Genomic DNA, 18,859 nt, shown 5'->3' with positions numbered 1-18,859 from the left:
CGTACTTTAGGTGAGTCTTTCCTCTTTCAGGTTTTCCGAAACTTTTTAAATCCGCCGAGAATTAAGTAGCGTTCTAGATTCCGGTGGACTGTGTTAGTTAGAAGGTATTTATGTTTGTAACAACGTGTGGCTTGTTTCGACCAAAATAAGCGAGGATGGTTTATTTGCATTTGGCTGGGTTCTTGCCAGACCCGCAGTTCAAGAGCTAATCGCCCAAGTAGTAAAGTGACGTCAAATGTCTTAGTCATGACGTTTTATCGATGTTAAAAATTTTATCAAAACGTCATTAAGGCGACATTTGACGTCACTTTGCTATTTGAGCAAGAAGTATGTGTATGTATGCCGTAAATTCGATTAATTATGATAATTACACTAATATAATGATAATAATATTATTATTTTATCAATATTAATTATACATGAATACAAATGATGTCGATAAATTTAATGAATTGTTGAATATAATTAATTACATGAAAATAATAATTCACTAATTTTACCTCTAACTAATCAAATTTACGATAACATACACTGAAAGGACATAGGGAGGTAAAAAAAAAAGACTGCAATGATGATGGATTCGTTTCGAACGAGTCAAATTTATTTCGTCAACGTGATACATTATATTTCATCTTAATTTGATTTCGCTATTTGCGCCATTTTACGAGCCCGAGTCGGCTCCTAACCGCGCTCATACTTTTTCCTCTTCTCTATCGCCTAAAAATACGACAATATCAGCGCTAATATCTTTCTTTTTTTTTTCTTCTTCCTCTTCTTCAATAGTGTTCCCTCAACGTAAAATTCGACGAAGTGAAATATATATTTATAGTAGTAGTTTCGGTCCCCTTTTTACCCGCGATAGGACGCTAAAGGAACGCAGAGAGAGATAAATCGAGTCGCCAATTCGAGAGGCGGCGATCGTCTTGCCGGAGGCGGATCCGGACGATGCCGACGGTCACCTCTCGAAAAGTGAAGGAACGATTCGAATTGATCGTTAATTCCACGCACAACTCCGACATCCCGAGGCTAGCGATTATTAGGTAAACGACTCGATCGGGTTGCCGATTGTCCCCGGCGAAAATAATTCTCATAATGTTTCTTCTCGACGTTTTTTTTTTTTAAGAATTTCTTATATTTTAAATTCATCGGGATTTCTGAAAAAATTATCCTAAACCTCGTCGGGGATCTTATTCTTAAATTCTCTTCGGACATTATAGAACGAGAAGTCTTAGAAGTCTTAAAATATTTCAGAGAAATTTACATAATATAAGGGATTCCGGAAGAGACTGCAGACTTCCTCAGCACTTCTGAAAAGCGATTCAATTTGTATTTAAAAAAAAAAAAAAGAAAGAATCCGAGAGAGTTTCCGAGAAGAGGACACAAAATTACAGAACAGATCCAAAATCTACGCGGAAATAATTGCATGAAGGGTCCTAAGAAAAATGTTCGCCGGGGACGCCTCTTCCTCTTTTGTTTCTCCTCGGCCTCGATCACGATTGATATGTGTAATTTTTAATCGAACGTACGTAATCTCGCGTCGCTTGGAATAGGAGAAGAAACAGGACGTGGTCATTCCTCCGCGAGCGCCCTGCCGTCACTTTTCCGCCTCTCTTTCCGCGCAACGCTCATATAAAATAGTCACTCTCTCCTGTTGCGCGTACACGAGTACGATCTTACGTCTAATTTGCATACGTAACAGCTCAATCGAGTTACTATGGAACGTTCGAGATATCACGTATGGATCCCTTGGTGAAACGTAATAACAATTAACACCGGGAGAGACTCAAAGGTGTGCAGTCGTTTTTTTTTTAAAAAGTATGTCGGAATATTTCAGATAAAAAGGGAAAGTAACAAAATATCTCGTTATCCTTTTTTTTTTACATTATATTATTGCGGTCGTAAATGTATACGGTTGTTTGACGCTCCCATAGTATCGATCTCTCTTCCTCTTCCCTTTTTTTTTTTGTTCTTTCTTCACAGTTCACAGACGCCCGCCGGCCGGCTCGCATCCAGCAGCATCGCTATTAACCCGAAACAGTAACGTTCTATTTGCGTGGAAATACAAAAATATCCCTTTTGCATCGCGATATCTAGATTTGCCATTTCGAATTAAAGCGCGAATTATTGCTCCCAATTTAAGCTCCCGGGCGTAGCGCGCGCTGGTCCAGAGCACGTTTTGCGTACCACGTTTCCTAAACGCATTCGGTGTTTTACAACCGTTTAGGAGGTACCGTTATGCGAGGATCAAGCAGCATGCGCTACTTGGGAACCTTCCGGAACAAAACTGATCGTTAAAGCTGAATAGGCGTCTTACCCCTCGTCTCTATTTTATTTTTATTGAATAACGATACTGTTTAGGGTTAAAGTCACAAGGTAACGGCTGTGCTTCCAGCTGTACATTTCATGCGAGAGAAATGTATGAACGGCTGTGCGCAACTAAGTTATATATATATATAACTTAGTTGCGCAATGTTGCTCCGCATGTATACTCCTACGTATTGCTTTGTAGAGAGAGACAATCTCTATATATACATATATATACGCGAGATGCGAAACGCGCGTACCTAGAGCTACAATGCGTGCGCGCCCGTCGCGCATTATAAATAGATCGAGGTTGGTCCACTCACTTGTAAATACGCTAGGATATTATAATTGCTCCACAACGTACAATCTACTCGCTTTGACACGACACAGACGCGATTTACTCTGATAATATATTCGAAAATGCGTTCGTCTAGATTTCCGTTCGGGGGAATTTTGGGACCTCCCCCTCCCCCCCCCCCCCGGAAACGGAGATTACAAGCTAGTTTTGATTACGTGCGATTACCTTTGTCGAAGATCCTCGATTATTAAATTTGACACGAACGACAGATCTAAACGCGACAAACTGAGAGAATTCGTTATCGTATACACAGAATAATATTCGATTCTATTGCCAAGAAGAGTGATTATCTAATTCACTTTTTTTCTAGCAAGTAATAAGTTATCTTTAACAAATAATATTCTCTCTCTCCCTCTCTCTCTTTCTTAACTGTGTTAATTGTCTCTTTCTTAACTGTGTTAAAATATACTCATAATAAAGAATTTATACTGTTTCGCATAATATTGTAAAATTTTATCGGAGAAAAATCAGAGTAATGAGCAAATCTCGAATTTTTGTTTTAATTTAATATTTTTGTAATATTACATTACTAGGATTCCGAGAATATATTTTAAATAAATTTGATACTTATGAACTAGATTTGCGGAAATGTGAACTAAAAAATATTTTTAAAAACCATTATTTAATTCAAGTAATTTACAGTTTATGTTTTTTTCGTGTGTACGCTTCGTGTGAACTTGATTTTCCGTCAATATTACTTGCTTCAAGTGAACGAATGTATTTTAAGATTATTATCAAGAGAATATTGTTTGTAAAGATAATCGTCATTTAGGAGTAGAAAACAACAAAACTTGAGTAATCGCTTTTCTTAGCATGAGAATGATATTTTTCTGGGTGTAAGAAATACGATTTGGGAGAAGTTTAAGTTAGATATCCGAGCAATCATACCACGCGGGATTGATGAAACGATCGTGGAGTGGACTTGAATAAAGGGCTTCTCGACAACGGCTGCCCTTTTGTCTCCGCGACTTGAAAATTTAATGGGGCAGAGCGAGTTCTTAGGAGAGAGACTATAAGAAGGACGTCCGAAAAAATGGGAGCAGTATCGAGTGCCACTAGAATTCTTGCTGAGAGACGTAAAAGAGTGCTAAGATGCCTTCTCCTTTTTTTTCCCTCATCCGCCCCCGTCATCTGCTTGCCCGTGTAGTCCGTCGCGACGCGATTTGTTAATAATTACCGAGCGCTTCTACTTTGATTGTCACCGGCTGCACGTGCGTTAAAAGTTTGCTTCAAAGATCTCTCTCTCTCTCTTTTTTTTTTCTCTCTCTCTCTCTTTCTCCAAGCGGGACAAGTTTAGGCCTTTCGGTTAGGCCTCGAAGTATATATCTCCCGACTTTATCGTTGCGACGTTCTTTATCCGTTGTCTTTCATAAAGAGTGTCCCAAGAGAGACGTGTATTAATGATGCGGAAACTAGTTGAGAAATTACGGTAGATGAAGGAGGGCGCGATATTAAAGTTTCGTCGAAAGTGACGGGAGTTTGAGTTCACCTCGAAAATAAATCGCTAAACTATTAACTACGCCTTTCTCTGGGTACTTCATAAACGCGACTTCCCACGCCGCGATTCGTTTACGAGCCGAAGCGCCGTCGATTCCGGTTAGCTTTATTTTAGGGAGTTTTAGCGTTGAAATCACTGCTGAAAATATCAATGCGGATTAATTATTCACATAATCGGAACTATATTAACGTTTTAATGAATCGGGATGAGTTATATATGTTACGTTAAACGTAATTAGTGCTCGCGGCGCAGCACAGAAATCTGAAACCGTTGCGGAAGTAGGACGATTGCCGGTCTCTGTTGCTGCTCCATCGGTGCATCCTCCGTGTTCCGTTGTTCCGATTGATTTTGTTCCCAGGGTTGTGAAGGGCCACGGTTTTCTCTAGGGAGAGAATCAGACAGAGAGAATTTTATGACTTATCGTATTATTTTGCCGTGTGGCCTACGTGTCCGAAGAAAGAGAGGAGGCTCCTAACAGTTTTTCTTTTTTTTTTTCGAATTTGTACAGATTTTACAGAGATGAAATCAATGGCGGAGAGTAAAAATCTAGAGAGTAAAGATCAATGATACCGTGCGAGCGCCCTAAACTGGTTTTTTTTTTAAATTAAAAAAGGATAGACACCTAATATGTTCCGAAAGCCTTACGAGAAGGCACCGAGGATGGAGGGGAAAAAGGCTCGCGCATCCTTCCCGGTGAAAGGACGACTTAATTCCGTCAACGGTGACGATCTATAAATTGCAATACCATCGGGGGAGGGTCTTCCCCCGGATAACGTCGGTAGCGACAGGAATATGAAATTCCGCGAGAGATTGAAAGCGTACAAGGATAATCTCTCGCGAGGTTTGACATAACGCGCGAGAAGGATGTTGGCGCTCATGTTAATCCCAAACAACGGATGTAACACACACACACACACACACACACACACACACACACACACACACACACACACACATATATAAATTTCGGTTTTCATAAGCTCTATCCATTATCGCTCGACTGTATTTATCTGTTCGACGAGACAAAATTAATTTTCGAGTAATTCCGATTATTCATGATACATGCGGAATATGCATTCGAGATTATATCACCGAAATGAAGTGACGTGTAATCACAGAAATTTAATAAATCATAGATTATCATCGAACGAATAATTTCGTTAGGGGAAAAAAAATGTCGAAAAAATTCTCTAGCACAGAACCGATAGCGACAACCGTTTGATTTTGCAGAATCTCGCAGAAGGGTGCAATTGTGTGCCTTTAACAAAGAATACGTTATAGCCGGCGCCGTAATTAATTAATTCAACGTATTGACTGTGTATTGTGGAACAAGCGAGGGGGTTGCGAGGTCGGGTGGGAGGAGTGCGCGAGAGGGGAGCGGTAATTCCGCTTCGCGGCGTCGCGCTTCCGCTCGCCGGAAGTACTCGTCGGGCTCTCTCTCTCTCTCTCTCTTTCTCTCTCTCTCTCTCTCTTCGCGGAATTGTTTCGTAGATTCCACGATGTGTGCAGATCCATCGTCCCGGCAATTCTACCAGGATTCTGTGTCGAGAAGCGCTCGTGGATTCGCGTAACCGCGCCGTTTTTTTTTTTTCAGCGCGCGCTCAGAACGCAGCGCGAACATTCCACCCGCCCGCCCCGCTTTTCCAAAATCCTCGTTTTATCTCGCGAGCGACAATCATCCGCGGCCTTGACCCGCATCAAACGGCCCCGTGTCAAACGGTGTGTGTCGGCTTTTCCTCTCGATAGCCGAGCCGCGTCCGCGCGGACTCGCCCGACGTATGTACCTTGACGGAAGCTGGAACGCGGCTCCGACCTTGCTCCCGAACCGCGCGCGCGTTTGGAACTCCCTTCCCCTTCACCCTATTTTTCCCATTCCCCCCCCCCCCCCCTCCTGTCTCTGTTAATTACTAATTTAGTTGCGAATACATTTGCAAAACAAGCTCGCACCCCGACGGCGGAGCGCATTAAAATCGATTAAAATTTAGCTGTCGGGCAAAAACTATTTACGCGGCCGAAATTAGGAGCGACGAGTTTGTTTTTTTTTTTGTGTGCGTTTGATTATGACATTCAGCAAATTGAGATTTCCCATACGGAAAAAAAAGCGACGTTCTCTCTTTACACCGTGTACACGCACACTCGCGCATATTACGCTGTCTTCGGCCATTGACGAGTTTTCGCGACATGAATGCAGATGAGCGCGAGTATGAAAACGTTCATCGATATTGTTTCCATAAATCCTGGATTGCATCGCGCATTGCAATGTGCCGTTTCCCCTCCCTCCCCTTCTCCCGCATTCGTTAGTCCGACTCGTCGGATCTCGTCGTTTTTTCCCTTTTCCGATTTACCCGAAATTTTTCACGTTCTAAAGCACCCTAAGGCATCGTGCTGAATTGCTAAAGCTTGCGTGCCGACGAGGAAAAAAAAAAAGAGCGAATTTCGACGGTCGCGTCTCTCATCGTTCCGGTATAATACATCACATTTATTTGCCATTATTACTCGAACATTCGGAACTCGAAGCGCTGATGCGGGATATTCCGGATCTGCCGGGTGTTACGTATTCATTAATAATACGACCGTCTCAAACGTAACCGTGCTATTATTCCCTCGTTACATTGATTTATGAAGCAGAAACATGGTTTAATTCGCGCTTAAACCACCCTTTCGTCTTCTCCGTCTCGGCACCTACTTCTCCCCCTCCTCCCTCTCTTTCTTTCATCCCCGTCCCTTCCCCCCCCCTCCTGTTCCACGCTTAAGTCAACTCCCGGTAACACAATGGGAGGCAATATTTATTGAACAAACGGGCTAGATTGTTTTACGAACGGCAGCCCAGATTTGTTGGCCGACGAGTATATTTTTCCCCCGTGTTCTCCTTCTTTTTTCCCCCCCGCTCCCTCTCGTCGCTCTTTTACCCTCTGGCATTTGCCACTTTCGCTCGTCCGCGCTTCCTTCACGGGCCAGGGGAATGCAGTTCGGACAAACGGATTTTGCAGAATGGATCGTCCTTGACCTGTATTATCAGGGTCTACTAAGGGTCGAACGGCGTCCACCGTATATCGACGAGAGCACCGCGTTTGTGGCGCACGCACTAACGACGTGCTCGAAAGCTCACAATGCTTTTCTGTTCCGGATATTATATCGATCAAGCCTATTTCGTATCTTTTCCGCCTCGATTCAAGATCTAGCCTAGAGACTTTCCGACCTATTTATCCCTCTATCTCTTCTAATCTCGCTCCGTAAAGTCGGAAAATTTTCGACTTTCACGTAGCAACCATGGGAAATGTATACAAGTATCCCTCTACTTACGATTACCTTGACTTATCAAACTTTCATACATTTTTACAATGACAATATGACTGCAGATTAAAAATAAATTAATAAATTATAACAAAGGTGATTAAACGCTCGTTGAAATCAGTGACCTGAATTAAAAATTATTCAATAATTGCTCTAGATATAATATTAAGAGTTATATTTTTTTAAATAATATTGTTTTTTAATCACCTTTTGAAACAAATATGGCTTTGAGCTAATTAATTAATTTTATAATAGCAATAATTATATTGAGAATATATTATATAATCTAAAAATAAAATTATATAATCTAAAATAATGTTGTGTTATTTAAATACAGATATATACTCGTTTTTAACGTAATAAAATAATTTTTTGCATAAATAACGTTTTATTTATATATATATGAAACGCACGTACTTATTCAACTTACGATCAAGTTTCTATTCAATTTGAGATTAAAGTCTCCGAATATAACCCCGTCATAAGTAGAGAGATATTAATAAAGAAATGTTTATGTGTGCATGTGCGTGCATATTTTTTGTATAAATAATATTATAAATCTGTATTATTTGAACACTATTTACGAGTTGATTATCCCAACCGCATTGCTAAGAGAATGAACATACCTCGTGCACATAACATTTACGCAAACATATGTAGGCGTATGTTACACATGATGTAACACACGTCTTCATCTCGATGCCAGTAGTTTGAGATAAATGTGCACGTGTACCAGCAAGATGTAAGCATTAGAGAACAACATTCCCATTCTGGGGTAAATTCTCTTGCTTTATAAGCAGGCTTCAAATGTTACACGGAAAGAAAACGCGGCTTTGCTATCACAAACGTACTAATTGCAAGAAAAATACGTAAATTAAACAGTTCAGGACTAAGAAGATAGAATGGAGGATGAAGAAAGCTGTTAAATTACTATGACAATTTCTGTTTCGTTATAATAAGTTCACTAAATATTATGTGATTGTCGTTTGTCCATTCGTAAAAAAAAAAAATTGATTGTTCGAATGTTTCGTTTTCCCGATTAGGTCGGATAATAGAAGTTCTGTTAATTATATTAATTCTTTACGATATTAATTATAGATTACTTTTCCTTTTCGCTACAAACTGCCTGATAAATGTGCCTTCTAGAAACCGTGATCGATAGATTCGGGGAGGAAGGAGGGGGGGGACAAAATCGTTACTGAACAGGGCAATGATCTCGGGCGGAATATGAACGAAGATACCGATGAAATTGTACCCGTGTCAGCCTCGGATTGGGGCATAAATTCTTGCAGCTCCGCTATCAGCTGGCCGATCTCTTCCGAGTCCTTTCGGATGCTGCAGAGCTCCTCCTCGTTGAAGTCCGGCCTAATCTGTTTGCACAGGAGGATCTGCGAGACCACATTGCCGATATACGAGGGACCGGCGCGGTTCTCTGTAACGCGATAACGTGAACTGTGTCGTTAGATTTCGACGGCAACGCTCCTCCCATCTTCTCCGCGGATCCGCGAAAAGAACGTTTCCCGCGGAGAATATTTTAATAGGGCGGGAGGAGAGCGAAAATAATAATCACACACGATTTTATTAATAATGTAATATGTTAATACGTAACGCTCTGTTTAGCATGACTTTAATATAAAGGTGCAGCACAGGGCGTTTTTCATCCCCTTTTTTTTCGTCAAGATTTAAAAAAAGCTTCCATAAACCTTAATACGTGCAACCGAGGGAGAAATAAGCGAGCGCCCGGAACGAGCTATAGCGCTAATGTCAAGGAAATAGTTATAAATTATTCGGAGCGAGGTTTCACTCTTGTACGAGAGGGTGAGAGATACCTTGTATTGTGGCTCCCTTATTACTTGGTAAACCTTGCTAAAAGTTAGGAAAAACGTCGTGTTAGCGCCGCGCCCGCGGACGGTGATCCGTCATTCTCTCTCTCTCTCTGACGTCGTACATATACGTCGCGTGTAATAAAATTCGGCAGGATTGTGGGAGGAAGCGCGACGTGTAGTTGGAAAATTGGGATTTGCACGTATACGCACGTGGCGGCCTATACGACTGTATAACGCGGGGTAGTTTTCAGAGTTATGGTCCGCGGGGATATACACGCTGTAAATCAGTCTATCTATCCCGGCCTGTGGCTCAAAGCGGCCGCAGAAACCGATTTAACGTTACGCCTCGATGCAAACCCCCGATAACGCACAGCGTGACTTGATCCCGGCCGACACCTTTACGGTCGCCTCCTTCTCCCGCAAAGTGTCTCTCGCGTTGGTGCAATAATTAAAAGCATTATTACACCGTGAGACGACGCGAGTTAAGTTCCGTCCCGGTCAACGAGCACTCGTTCATCTCGCGAGATTAAAATCGCCAAGCACCTCGACCGCGCACTCGTAAAAAAAAAAAGGGTTTACAGCGAAGCGCTTCCGTGGGATTTCTCTCCCGCTTTCCCGCCTGCGCATCCGCGTGTTCTTCCGCAGTGATTTAGAGATAATTATTGTATCGCTGTATCGAAGTACGTGCACCAAAACATGCCGTGACTTACCGTAATATCCGGACATGTCCATGGGTATGATTTGTATGAGGTTTTTACTCTTGTGCAGCTCGCGTAAGAACAGTTGCACCACGTAAAACAGCAGCACCAGATTCGGACTGTCGACTGGTATTCCGACGTCCATGGCGCTGCAAAGAGACGCACATTTCCAAAAAGGTTTTCGACCGCCGTGAATTAAGCCTCAACAAAAGGGCGTACATAAATATAATATACGAATAAGTTTAACTACGCGGTTAGACCTGGCTCTCAAATCTGACGGAAATAGAGCTGAATGAGAGCGTTGATGTAAACGCGACGCCGCCGCCGCGCCGGCGGCGAAGGCCGCGATGAATAAAACCGCGTAAGATCGCGTTATCGTCGCTGAATGCACGAGACGAGGTAAATCGCGTTATCGCGAGAGAGATACGAATTGCTTTAACGACTTCCTTGTTGGGAAGTCCCTTGGACGCGCGCGCGCGCGCGATTTTAGTTGAAATAGTCCATAAATCTGATTTCTCCTCCGCCCCGTCTCCGCTCCGTAGCTCGCGCCGAGATAATTACATTAAGAACATTATTACCGCTGCTTACGCGAGGCGGGTCGCTCGCGAGGCACGAGTGCTGCTGCTCTCTCATTATCGCGGGCACCTTTCGCAGACGTGTCCAAGTGTCGGTGTGCCGCGCCGCGTCCCGTCGGACAACATTTCTGTCTCTCCCATCTCTTTTCCCCCCTCTTTCTCCCTGACATTTGCGACGGTGAATTAAAAAAAAGAAACGTCGCGGCATCAACCACGTCCTCGTGGAAGAATCTTCAAGAACGGGGGCGAGAAAGGGAGAGAGGCGAACTTTGATACGATCTCGTCGGAATGCAATTCCTTAGCTTTGGATGATGCATTATCTTAACCGGGGAAGCAAACGCGAGCTATATAAAACGGTTCCGCGAGCGATATCACCTTTCCGCGGCGTAGGGAGGAGGGTGGGGGAGGATATCTTTTATAATAAATACGTTGCCTTGAATTTCTGAAGAGAGTCACCGGTGATATTTTGTGAAATATGCCGTGAAGCGTAATCCGATAACGTAAAATCGCGGCACAGGGGACAGGCAGCGCGGCAGAAGGCCGCAGGAAAACCAAGTACTCTGATTAACCCGTTTTACGTCAATTACCGCATCAGCCGAGCATTGAGCGAAGTCCTTGCAGAGAAACCATTTCGGTTGGCTTCCGTTTAATGAGATTCCAATTAACGTGCGAAATAGATTGGCACGACCGAGGGCAACCGATCTCAATATGCGAGCGAACTCGCATACAGCGATACTCGGTGACAGAGCTCCTTGCAGCCACTGGAGGCATCTGACCTATCGGAGCTATTAATAATGTCTCCTTCTTTTCTACGAGTCCTCGATTACGGGGTAAAGGCGTAGCGGATAACTGTAAACTCGACTATCATTCGAGGTTAGACACATTCGGGAAATAAAGTTCCAGATTGTATTATAATGAACGATACAGAGGCGGGGCCTTGTGAAATGAGTTTACTTTCGTTTGCCGTAACTCGCGGCGGCTTTGTACGAGCAGCTCGGATTTCAATATGTCGGAATTTAAATCCCTTTTGCGAGGAAAAACCCGCCCCGGCACACCGTACAGCCCGCGTTTGCAGCCGAAGGAAAGAAAGCTATCGATTTCACAGATTGGTTCCTCGCAAAAAGTTAAGCCAGGGAGGTTCAAACCAAAGGTAGAGAAGTGAGTTTCGTAAAAAGGTTAGCGCCACACCCAATTACCGATTCCCTTTTCCTTCACCTCCCGAACTGAAGTTACTCCTCTGCCTTCCACCCCTTCCCGCCCCCCCTCACTCCTTCTCTCCTCATCTTCATTCTCGGTCGCCTTTGAATAATACCTTCCGGAGCTTTGCACACCCTAATGAAAACCTAAATGTTTCACGAATTCGTTTCTTCGTAAATCCTTTCGTTCGTTCTCCCGTCCGAAGTGAAAGGACAAACAGGCAATATGCCCGCCGATATTATATGCAACTATATGGCGCGGCACTTTAGCTACCATTATTACGGGCTACGCCCGCTAAGCGATTAATTTCAACTTTAATCGCGAAACTGTTTAAGCCACGAAAGTAAAAACCCGCTTACGGCGAGTCTCGTGGCCGAGAGGGGGATGTGGGTAGACACAACGGAATTTCATTTTCCCACATTAATTTACAACGAGTTCCGCCTCGGCCGAAACTTGACTCGGGAGTCGTGTAATAACCATGTATGAAAACAAAAGAGAGAGAGAGAGAGAGAGAGAGAGAGAGAGAGAGAGAGAGAGAGATAGACGAGCGGAGATTTAAATGCCGCTCTCCCTGTAATTGTAACCGAATATCTCGAGCGCGAGAATAATCATTTGCCGAACGCACGCGAAATTAGATTGCATTGTGGTTGAATAGGAGGCCACGTAACGGGATTTTCAATGAGCGGCGTTTAATTAGACAGCGGACGTCGAATAACTATCCCATCGCGAATGCCCGACGTGCACGCACCGTTTTACCTACTTTGCCTTAAGCCGGATCATCCTTGCCGTTACGAAACGTTAATTATTGCATCTTCTCCTCCGCCCGTTCACTTCGCCCCCCCCCCTCCCTCCCTTCCCCGTCCATTAATCCACCAGCGACGTTGCTTCTCTCGAGCTCAAAACAATACACAGCCACGCGACAAACCCTTCATCTGATTACGTCGGCAGCAGGCAGGCGGCAGCGTAACCGTTCAATTACTCGCAAATTGTTATTTCGCATCGGTCATCAACTGTCGCGCGCACCTCGAGAGGAGATAGACAAACAGAAGTTATAGGGGCTGTAATTTCTTTGTCCTCGTCCGTCCCGTGCGTATCTATATCCGACCACCGCCGCCGCCGCCGCCGCGTCCACCAACGCAAGTCCAGGCACCCTAGAGGCGCGCGTGCGGATCCACGATCAATCGATCATCTTTACATTACGCGCTCGTTCGATTGCGCGCCCACGTACACACGTCGCTCGATTTACGCTCCCGCGCGGGCATTTCATGCGCCGTATCGCCGCGGAACACGCGAACCCCCCCGCTCTCCTGCATCGATTATGCAAAATGTACACACACCGACATTTTGTTCGCGCGCCTTTTTACTTTTTTTTTAATTTTTTTTTTTTATAGAGATCAACCAACGGCCGCCCACCGCGCAGCCTACACTTGGCTACACCTACGCTTATCTGGGAATTACGAGAAACTCTCTTCTTTTTGAATTTGAACAAAAAACGATCGTCCGGTCTTGCGCCTCCTACACGCGAATATTCAGAATTGCGTGGCAAATTAAATTATTGACAAGAAAATTGTTTTGCAGAGACGAGACGCGCGCGCGCGCGCGCACACACGTCACCCTCATACTCCCGCGTGTCATCTCGTCTCGTTCCGCGTATGAAGCGAGTCCCTTCTTGCCCTTTCAAATTCTTGCTTTGTATTTCCCTCTTCCGCGCAATTTTCACTACTATTTTTCATTTTATCTGCGCTCGGGAATTATTGCGCTTTCAAGCGCTGCCTTCGTTTTATCGGCCACTCGTCATTCAATGTTATTCGGCGGCTTCGCGGAGGCGCGCGGAGTATATCTGTCTACTTGTCACTCGAGGCCGAGGATTTTCGAGGGCGAAAATCGCATTCGCGAGAGCCCCGGCGATCTCGAGTCGTCGACGGTTTTAATTCTCGCGATAATTGCGAGAGTCGGTCGGCGACGACGAACCAACTTTTACTTGCTATTACCCTAAGGAAGAGAGAGGAGTCGCGCGGGTCGCTATGCGCGAGCATACAGCAAAAACAAACGCAACGCGGAGGCAATAATCCTCCGGCATTAATATTTGATCGGTGTGTCGGGTAAGCCCCGGCTCTCGGGAGTGTGTGTGCAAAACTTTCCGCGAAGCTAACTCGCTCGGTCGCTCGCGACCTGGATCAAGCCGAGATCGACGAAGCACACAGCCCTCGTTGTTGCGCATACGCGCGTACAACGTGTGACTTTATGTAAATAATCTTCCCTCCCCCTCCCCCCGTGTTATGCACGTACGTACGTCGTTACGGGCGCTGTCAACGTTTTCCTCTGTCGGAGGAACTTTTCTTTCGCAGCCGTGTCGTCGCGGTAACGCGACGAAATTAAGACGGACAGCCAAGTTCGAAAACATATTTTCTAATTTCCAACTGGACCGGCTGGAATAACGCGACGGGGGGAGGGTGAGGAAGAAAGGGCTTTCCGCCGTTGCGGCAAAACTGCAGCTGCCTGCTATCGCATATTCGACGCGGAAGCAATCAAACTTCCCTCCCCAATTATTCGATATTGCGGAGCGGAGCTTGTTTTGTGTGTTGTATTTGGAGGATCTCTCGCATGAATGTGCCGCGCTAAAGCGAAACGGTTTATCCCCCAGAATGCACCTCGCGAACGAAATAATTCGTTATTAATAACGAAATAATTTGCAGATTCAGCGAAATCATTTTCGGCAAACGAAATTAGTATTCCCGATAAATCCTTTGGCGCGGTAACTAGCACGGCATTCGCGCCGCGGCAGCGTAAAATACGCTACGTCGACGAATCCCTTTTTTCCTCCCCTAACGCGCATACACACCCACACCCACACACACACACACACACACACACACACTTTGGGATACGTTTTATTATTACATCGTTGTATTATTAACGTAAAATGATGAACACACGTCATTGAATTGGAAATACTAAATGTACGATGATAAATAAATGTACGTTAATAAAGCCGTACGGTAGGTAAACAAGATGATTGAATCAGTTGATTAAAATTACGTTGCGGAAGCACGGTTCATTAGGTTCTTGTCGGGTGGCGCGGCTTTTTGTCGGGAGTTCGCGGTGAATTGCAAAGTCAGTCTCGCGAGTCTCGGACGGCGGCGAAAAAATCCCGCGTAAACCGGTGATAAAGAGCACACCGCCAGGCGCGCCCGGCAAACTTAGGGAATGAAAGTTATTGGAAGTGCTCAGCGACGGCGACGGCACATGACGTTTTTCTCACGACCATGATTCTTCGAGCGTTCGGTCGTTCGTCGTCTCCCTGTGACCTGCATTGTGCGAAAAGTGTGCGACGGACTGGCGGAAGCAATGTAAGAAATCGAGAAAAAGTTTCTCTCTCTCTTTCTCTCCCTCTCTCTCTCTCTCTGCCTCTTGGCAGCGGACGCTTTCGTCGAGCCAACTTGAATCCAGAGTTTAGGACGGCGGAACCTTGTCCTATATATGCGACGACGACGTTCTCGTTAATTCCGCGGTTTACATTCGCGCTCCTTTCCTTCCGTCCGCCGCAAAGAAACGTCGCTCACACACGGCCGTTCGTTGCGTAGACGCTCCTCATTATCGTTGTGGGGAAAATTGTCACGCTAGGGCTTTCTGTCCTTAAACAGAATGCGAGCGTACAGAATCGACACGGCGCTTTCTCGTTGATAGGCAGGTAGTCTGTTTGCCGAATGGATTAACTGATCGAGCGCGAATAGTTTGAAGGAAACTTAGGGGTAGCGTTTATGTACGGTATATCACATAAACTGATGCACAACTCAAACTGCATTAACATAGATACCGTTCTCGAAGGGAGACTTGGAATAAAGCGCATAATGTTGGCTCTCTTACGCGTTTGAATTCTTTAAATTTCCTACCGTGGATCCATATCCTGGGAAAAGCTCCGGGATTTGGGATCCGTCTTTTAGATCTATAGGAGGAAGGCTCACCTTTGCACGTGCGGCAGTACCAGTTGAGATGTGCTCTTGCAGGCCTCCACGCAGCTACGGCGCAGCTTCCGTATTTTTTCGCGCAGCTCCGGACAGTCGCGCGGCTGCCCGATGTTAATTAGCAAATCGCGGAACTGCGCTACCTGGCTGTTTATGTCCTGGATATGCTGGAAATACGCGTATGAAAAGTGAAACTTACGGTTCGCCGGGCGACGGGGCGCTATCATCATATATTATCCCAATTTCGGAGTGGCGGAAACGCGCGCCGGATACACGCGCCCTTCAACGTGACAATATAAACCCTCCCCTCTCGCAAATCGCCGCTCTCGCGCTATCATATTATATTTCCCTCGTCGAGCAATTTCTCGTTCACGCCCCCGCCCGAATATCCAAATAATGACGTGTTTGTATAATAACGCGCAATTCTCGCCACATAATTCAACATTCGGGGGTGCTGTTATTAAATAATTAAGAGCGACAGATAATGGGCCGTATCATCGATAATATACGAATTGATTGCGTCGCGAATAATTATATCAACGCGATGTGATAGCGTCCGTGGTGGCTTTGTTTCTCTCTCTCTCTCTCTCTCTCTCTCTCTCTCTCTCTCTCTCTCTCTCTCTCTCTCTCTCCCGCCACACGACAATTAAAAACTAATGAAATAATAGCCGCGCTAATCGCTCCGCGAGTTCCGTCCCGCAATTATCCGCGCAAAATATTATTTATGCATTATTCCCCGGCCCGACTGTGTATTCGACTCCTCGGTATCGATTATCCGCGCGTGTATCCCGCGAGAAAAGTGAAATTGGGCGAGTTAACGGCGGCGGCGCGGGGGACTCTTTAAAAAATGAATTAAGGAGACTGCATATCGGATTGGAAGATCTCTCGTCACGATGACGTGAAAAATGGGTTGCGAGTCGGTTGCAGCGAAAGCTCGTTAAAGTTACATCGACTCGCGGCGGCGGGGGGGGGGGGGAAGGTAATTTTCGTCGCCGCGTTCTTCTCCTATCGGGCCATTCGAGCGGGTCGAGCGCGACAACGTCTTTCGGGACGTCCGTTCGCTTACCAGTAACACCGACTTATCGGATCTCTCGTGCTTTTCGCATTTGTCCTCGTGATGTCTGCTGGTCGACGGTGTCGGGGAATCCGTCATTATCCAGTCTTGTTACGGACAATTCGCTCGCCAATCGTCATCACTCAGCGGCGCAATCCCCGCGTGCATATCCGGAGCGGCGCGGCGCGGCGGCGGAAGCCCTTGCCGGACCGGAAGTCAGCCCACGGGGTTCCACGCACGGTCTTGACGATCGCGTAGTAGTCGCCGCCGCCGCAAAGTGCACCTCGCGCGCATTCCCGCCACGTGATCCCTCTCAGGGTTTTTTTTTGTGCCGCGCGCCGGTTATTTTTATCCGATCAATCTCGCTTCATTTACGAAGCTGGCTGATAATAGGCTGATCGTTCTCTCTCCCTCCCTCTTTCTTTCTCTCATTCTCTCTCTCTCTCCCTCGCCAGCGAGAGCATAGTCATCTCTCGGCCATCAGCGGAGCGGTGTAGTCGCTGCAGCGTGCTCGACCTTTTCCCCTCGTTTGCCTTTTAAAGACTTGCGCGACATATTCTGATCGAATGTAGCGTTAAATAGGATCACGTGCATCCTTCGGTTCGCGCGGTTCTCGTCTCGACGACGATTTCTCTCCGCCGTGAAGAATTTAAATTCCAATCTCGGAATTCCGCGACTTTCGTCCCGCGGGACGAGTTTCACTTTGCGCTACGTGGAAATTCGGAGTTTCCGCGAGTTTCGTCGGACCGCCGTGTCTCGCGTTGTCTCGCCGTTTGACGCTTCGGGGGAGGTGGGAGAGGGGAGGAGTGAATTTGGTGATTGGGGACGCGCGGACGAGATCCGATATCGACGTCGCGGCCGGACGGGAATTTCACGAGAGCGGGAATTTAGGTTTACGCGCGAGGAGCGGCGATCCGCGACGAGCGACGAGGTCGCGCGGCGCTCCGTCGAGACGTCATCTCGCCCCCTCGGCGGGCCACGATCGCGTGGGACTCGCGCACCACCGCCCCGGTCCTCCTCTCCTCCTCTCGTCACGTATGTGTACGCGTGACTCTCGCGTGCGCTCCTCTCACGGCGTCACGGCATCACGGCATTATCCTCCCCGCCCCGTGAAAGAGAGAAAGAGAGAGAGAGAAAGATCTTCCGAGAGTACCGAGAGAGCACTGCGGTGGCGGCGGCGGCGGCGGCGGTGGCGGAGAAAGGTGCACAATACGAGCCGTAGCAACACACGCGACGGACTGAAACGTGGGTTTCGCCCTCGAGCTCTTTCACTGCCGCGCGCCACCCTGCACCGTGCGCGCATGCCTGACTCGCGCCACTGCGACCGCTTTGCTCTGTGACCGTTTCGCAGCCCTTGTAAAAATAGGCAATTTGTCCCCTCAATTTGGTAACATTGCCGCGAAATAACGTCATTTTCTTATTTGCCTGCCTGTCGTTTTGGCACCTCGTGGCAACGCGTCGCGATCGCGTCACGAGGGAGAACTCTCGCTGCCAAATCACACGGGACAGTTATTGGCGGTACAGCCGGGATGTTTTAAAACACAATTTAAAAAAAAAAAAGAAGTAGGGCGAAACTTTTTTAAACGAAGCTTTGTTTTCGACAAAATTGGATTTGAAAATCAGAAAATTAGGAACATCCGCTCCTTCTCTATCTTTCTCTCTTTCTCTTTTTTGAATTTCACGTAATTTTCACTGAAATTCCAGGTTGATGAATTTGTTTTAACTGCGATTCTCTCTTTTCCTCTTTGTTCCCCTTTTTTGAAATACACAAAAATGTAATATTTCTAATTAATAAATTTTATTTGAAAGAATTTTCATAACGCTTTTATAAATATTTCTGTAAAATGACAACTTGAAAACATTATTCACTTTTTTTATAACACAATATTGAAATTTTTTTTATTCATTGATAAAGTTCAATAGTTTACATTAGCGCGAATTACCCATACTCTCACCATTACGAGAGGTATTATTAATTCATCAGTTGACGTAATCGATTTTTCCGAAAATAAAATTGGTCAGAGAAATTTTGTTCTACGTCGCGCGTTTCCAAGACTTTCAGTCTTTATATAAAATCTGCTCTACCAAAC

General features: G+C 45.7%; 1 protein-coding gene across 3 annotated transcripts; it reads right to left on the bottom strand.

Moving 5' to 3' along the window:
* Nucleotides 1–579: 579 nt before the first annotated feature.
* Nucleotides 580–18,023, bottom strand: LOC105837092. 3 transcript variants are annotated; one of them, XM_012681583.3, is made up of 6 exons: nt 16,782–18,023; nt 15,716–15,882; nt 9,991–10,127; nt 8,696–8,886; nt 4,384–4,542; nt 580–4,295 (listed from the first exon to the last, which is right to left on the bottom strand). In XM_012681583.3, the coding sequence occupies exons 1-6, from the start codon at nt 16,866–16,868 to the stop codon at nt 4,293–4,295; spliced, it is 744 nt and encodes a 247-aa protein (XP_012537037.1). In that variant the 5' UTR covers nt 16,869–18,023; the 3' UTR covers nt 580–4,292. The 3 variants fall into 3 exon arrangements, with proteins under 3 accessions (XP_012537037.1, XP_012537039.1, XP_036149019.1); XM_012681585.3 differs by having other exon boundaries at nt 8,710–8,886; nt 16,782–18,021; XM_036293126.1 differs by having other exon boundaries at nt 580–4,542; nt 8,710–8,886; nt 16,782–18,021.
* Nucleotides 18,024–18,859: the final 836 nt, after the last annotated feature.

This window comes from Monomorium pharaonis, chromosome 10 (assembly GCF_013373865.1).
Source record: "Monomorium pharaonis isolate MP-MQ-018 chromosome 10, ASM1337386v2, whole genome shotgun sequence".
Taxonomy (NCBI): domain Eukaryota; kingdom Metazoa; phylum Arthropoda; class Insecta; order Hymenoptera; family Formicidae; genus Monomorium; species Monomorium pharaonis.
The sequence above is the reverse complement of the archived record's forward strand: the minus strand, read 5'-3'. Positions and strand labels throughout refer to the sequence as shown.

Bases quoted from the DNA above. Each gene is read 5' to 3' on its own strand.
- LOC105837092 (XM_012681583.3), bottom strand. From the start codon at position 16,868: ATGACGGATTCCCCGACACCGTCGACCAGCAGACATCACGAGGACAAA. The intron at 15,883-16,781 runs GTAAGCGAACGG...GCGTATTTCCAG, and splicing joins CCGATAAGTCGGTGTTACTG to CATATCCAGGACATAAACAG. The intron at 8,887-9,990 runs GTAAGTCACGGC...ATCGCGTTACAG, and splicing joins GGACATGTCCGGATATTACG to AGAACCGCGCCGGTCCCTCG.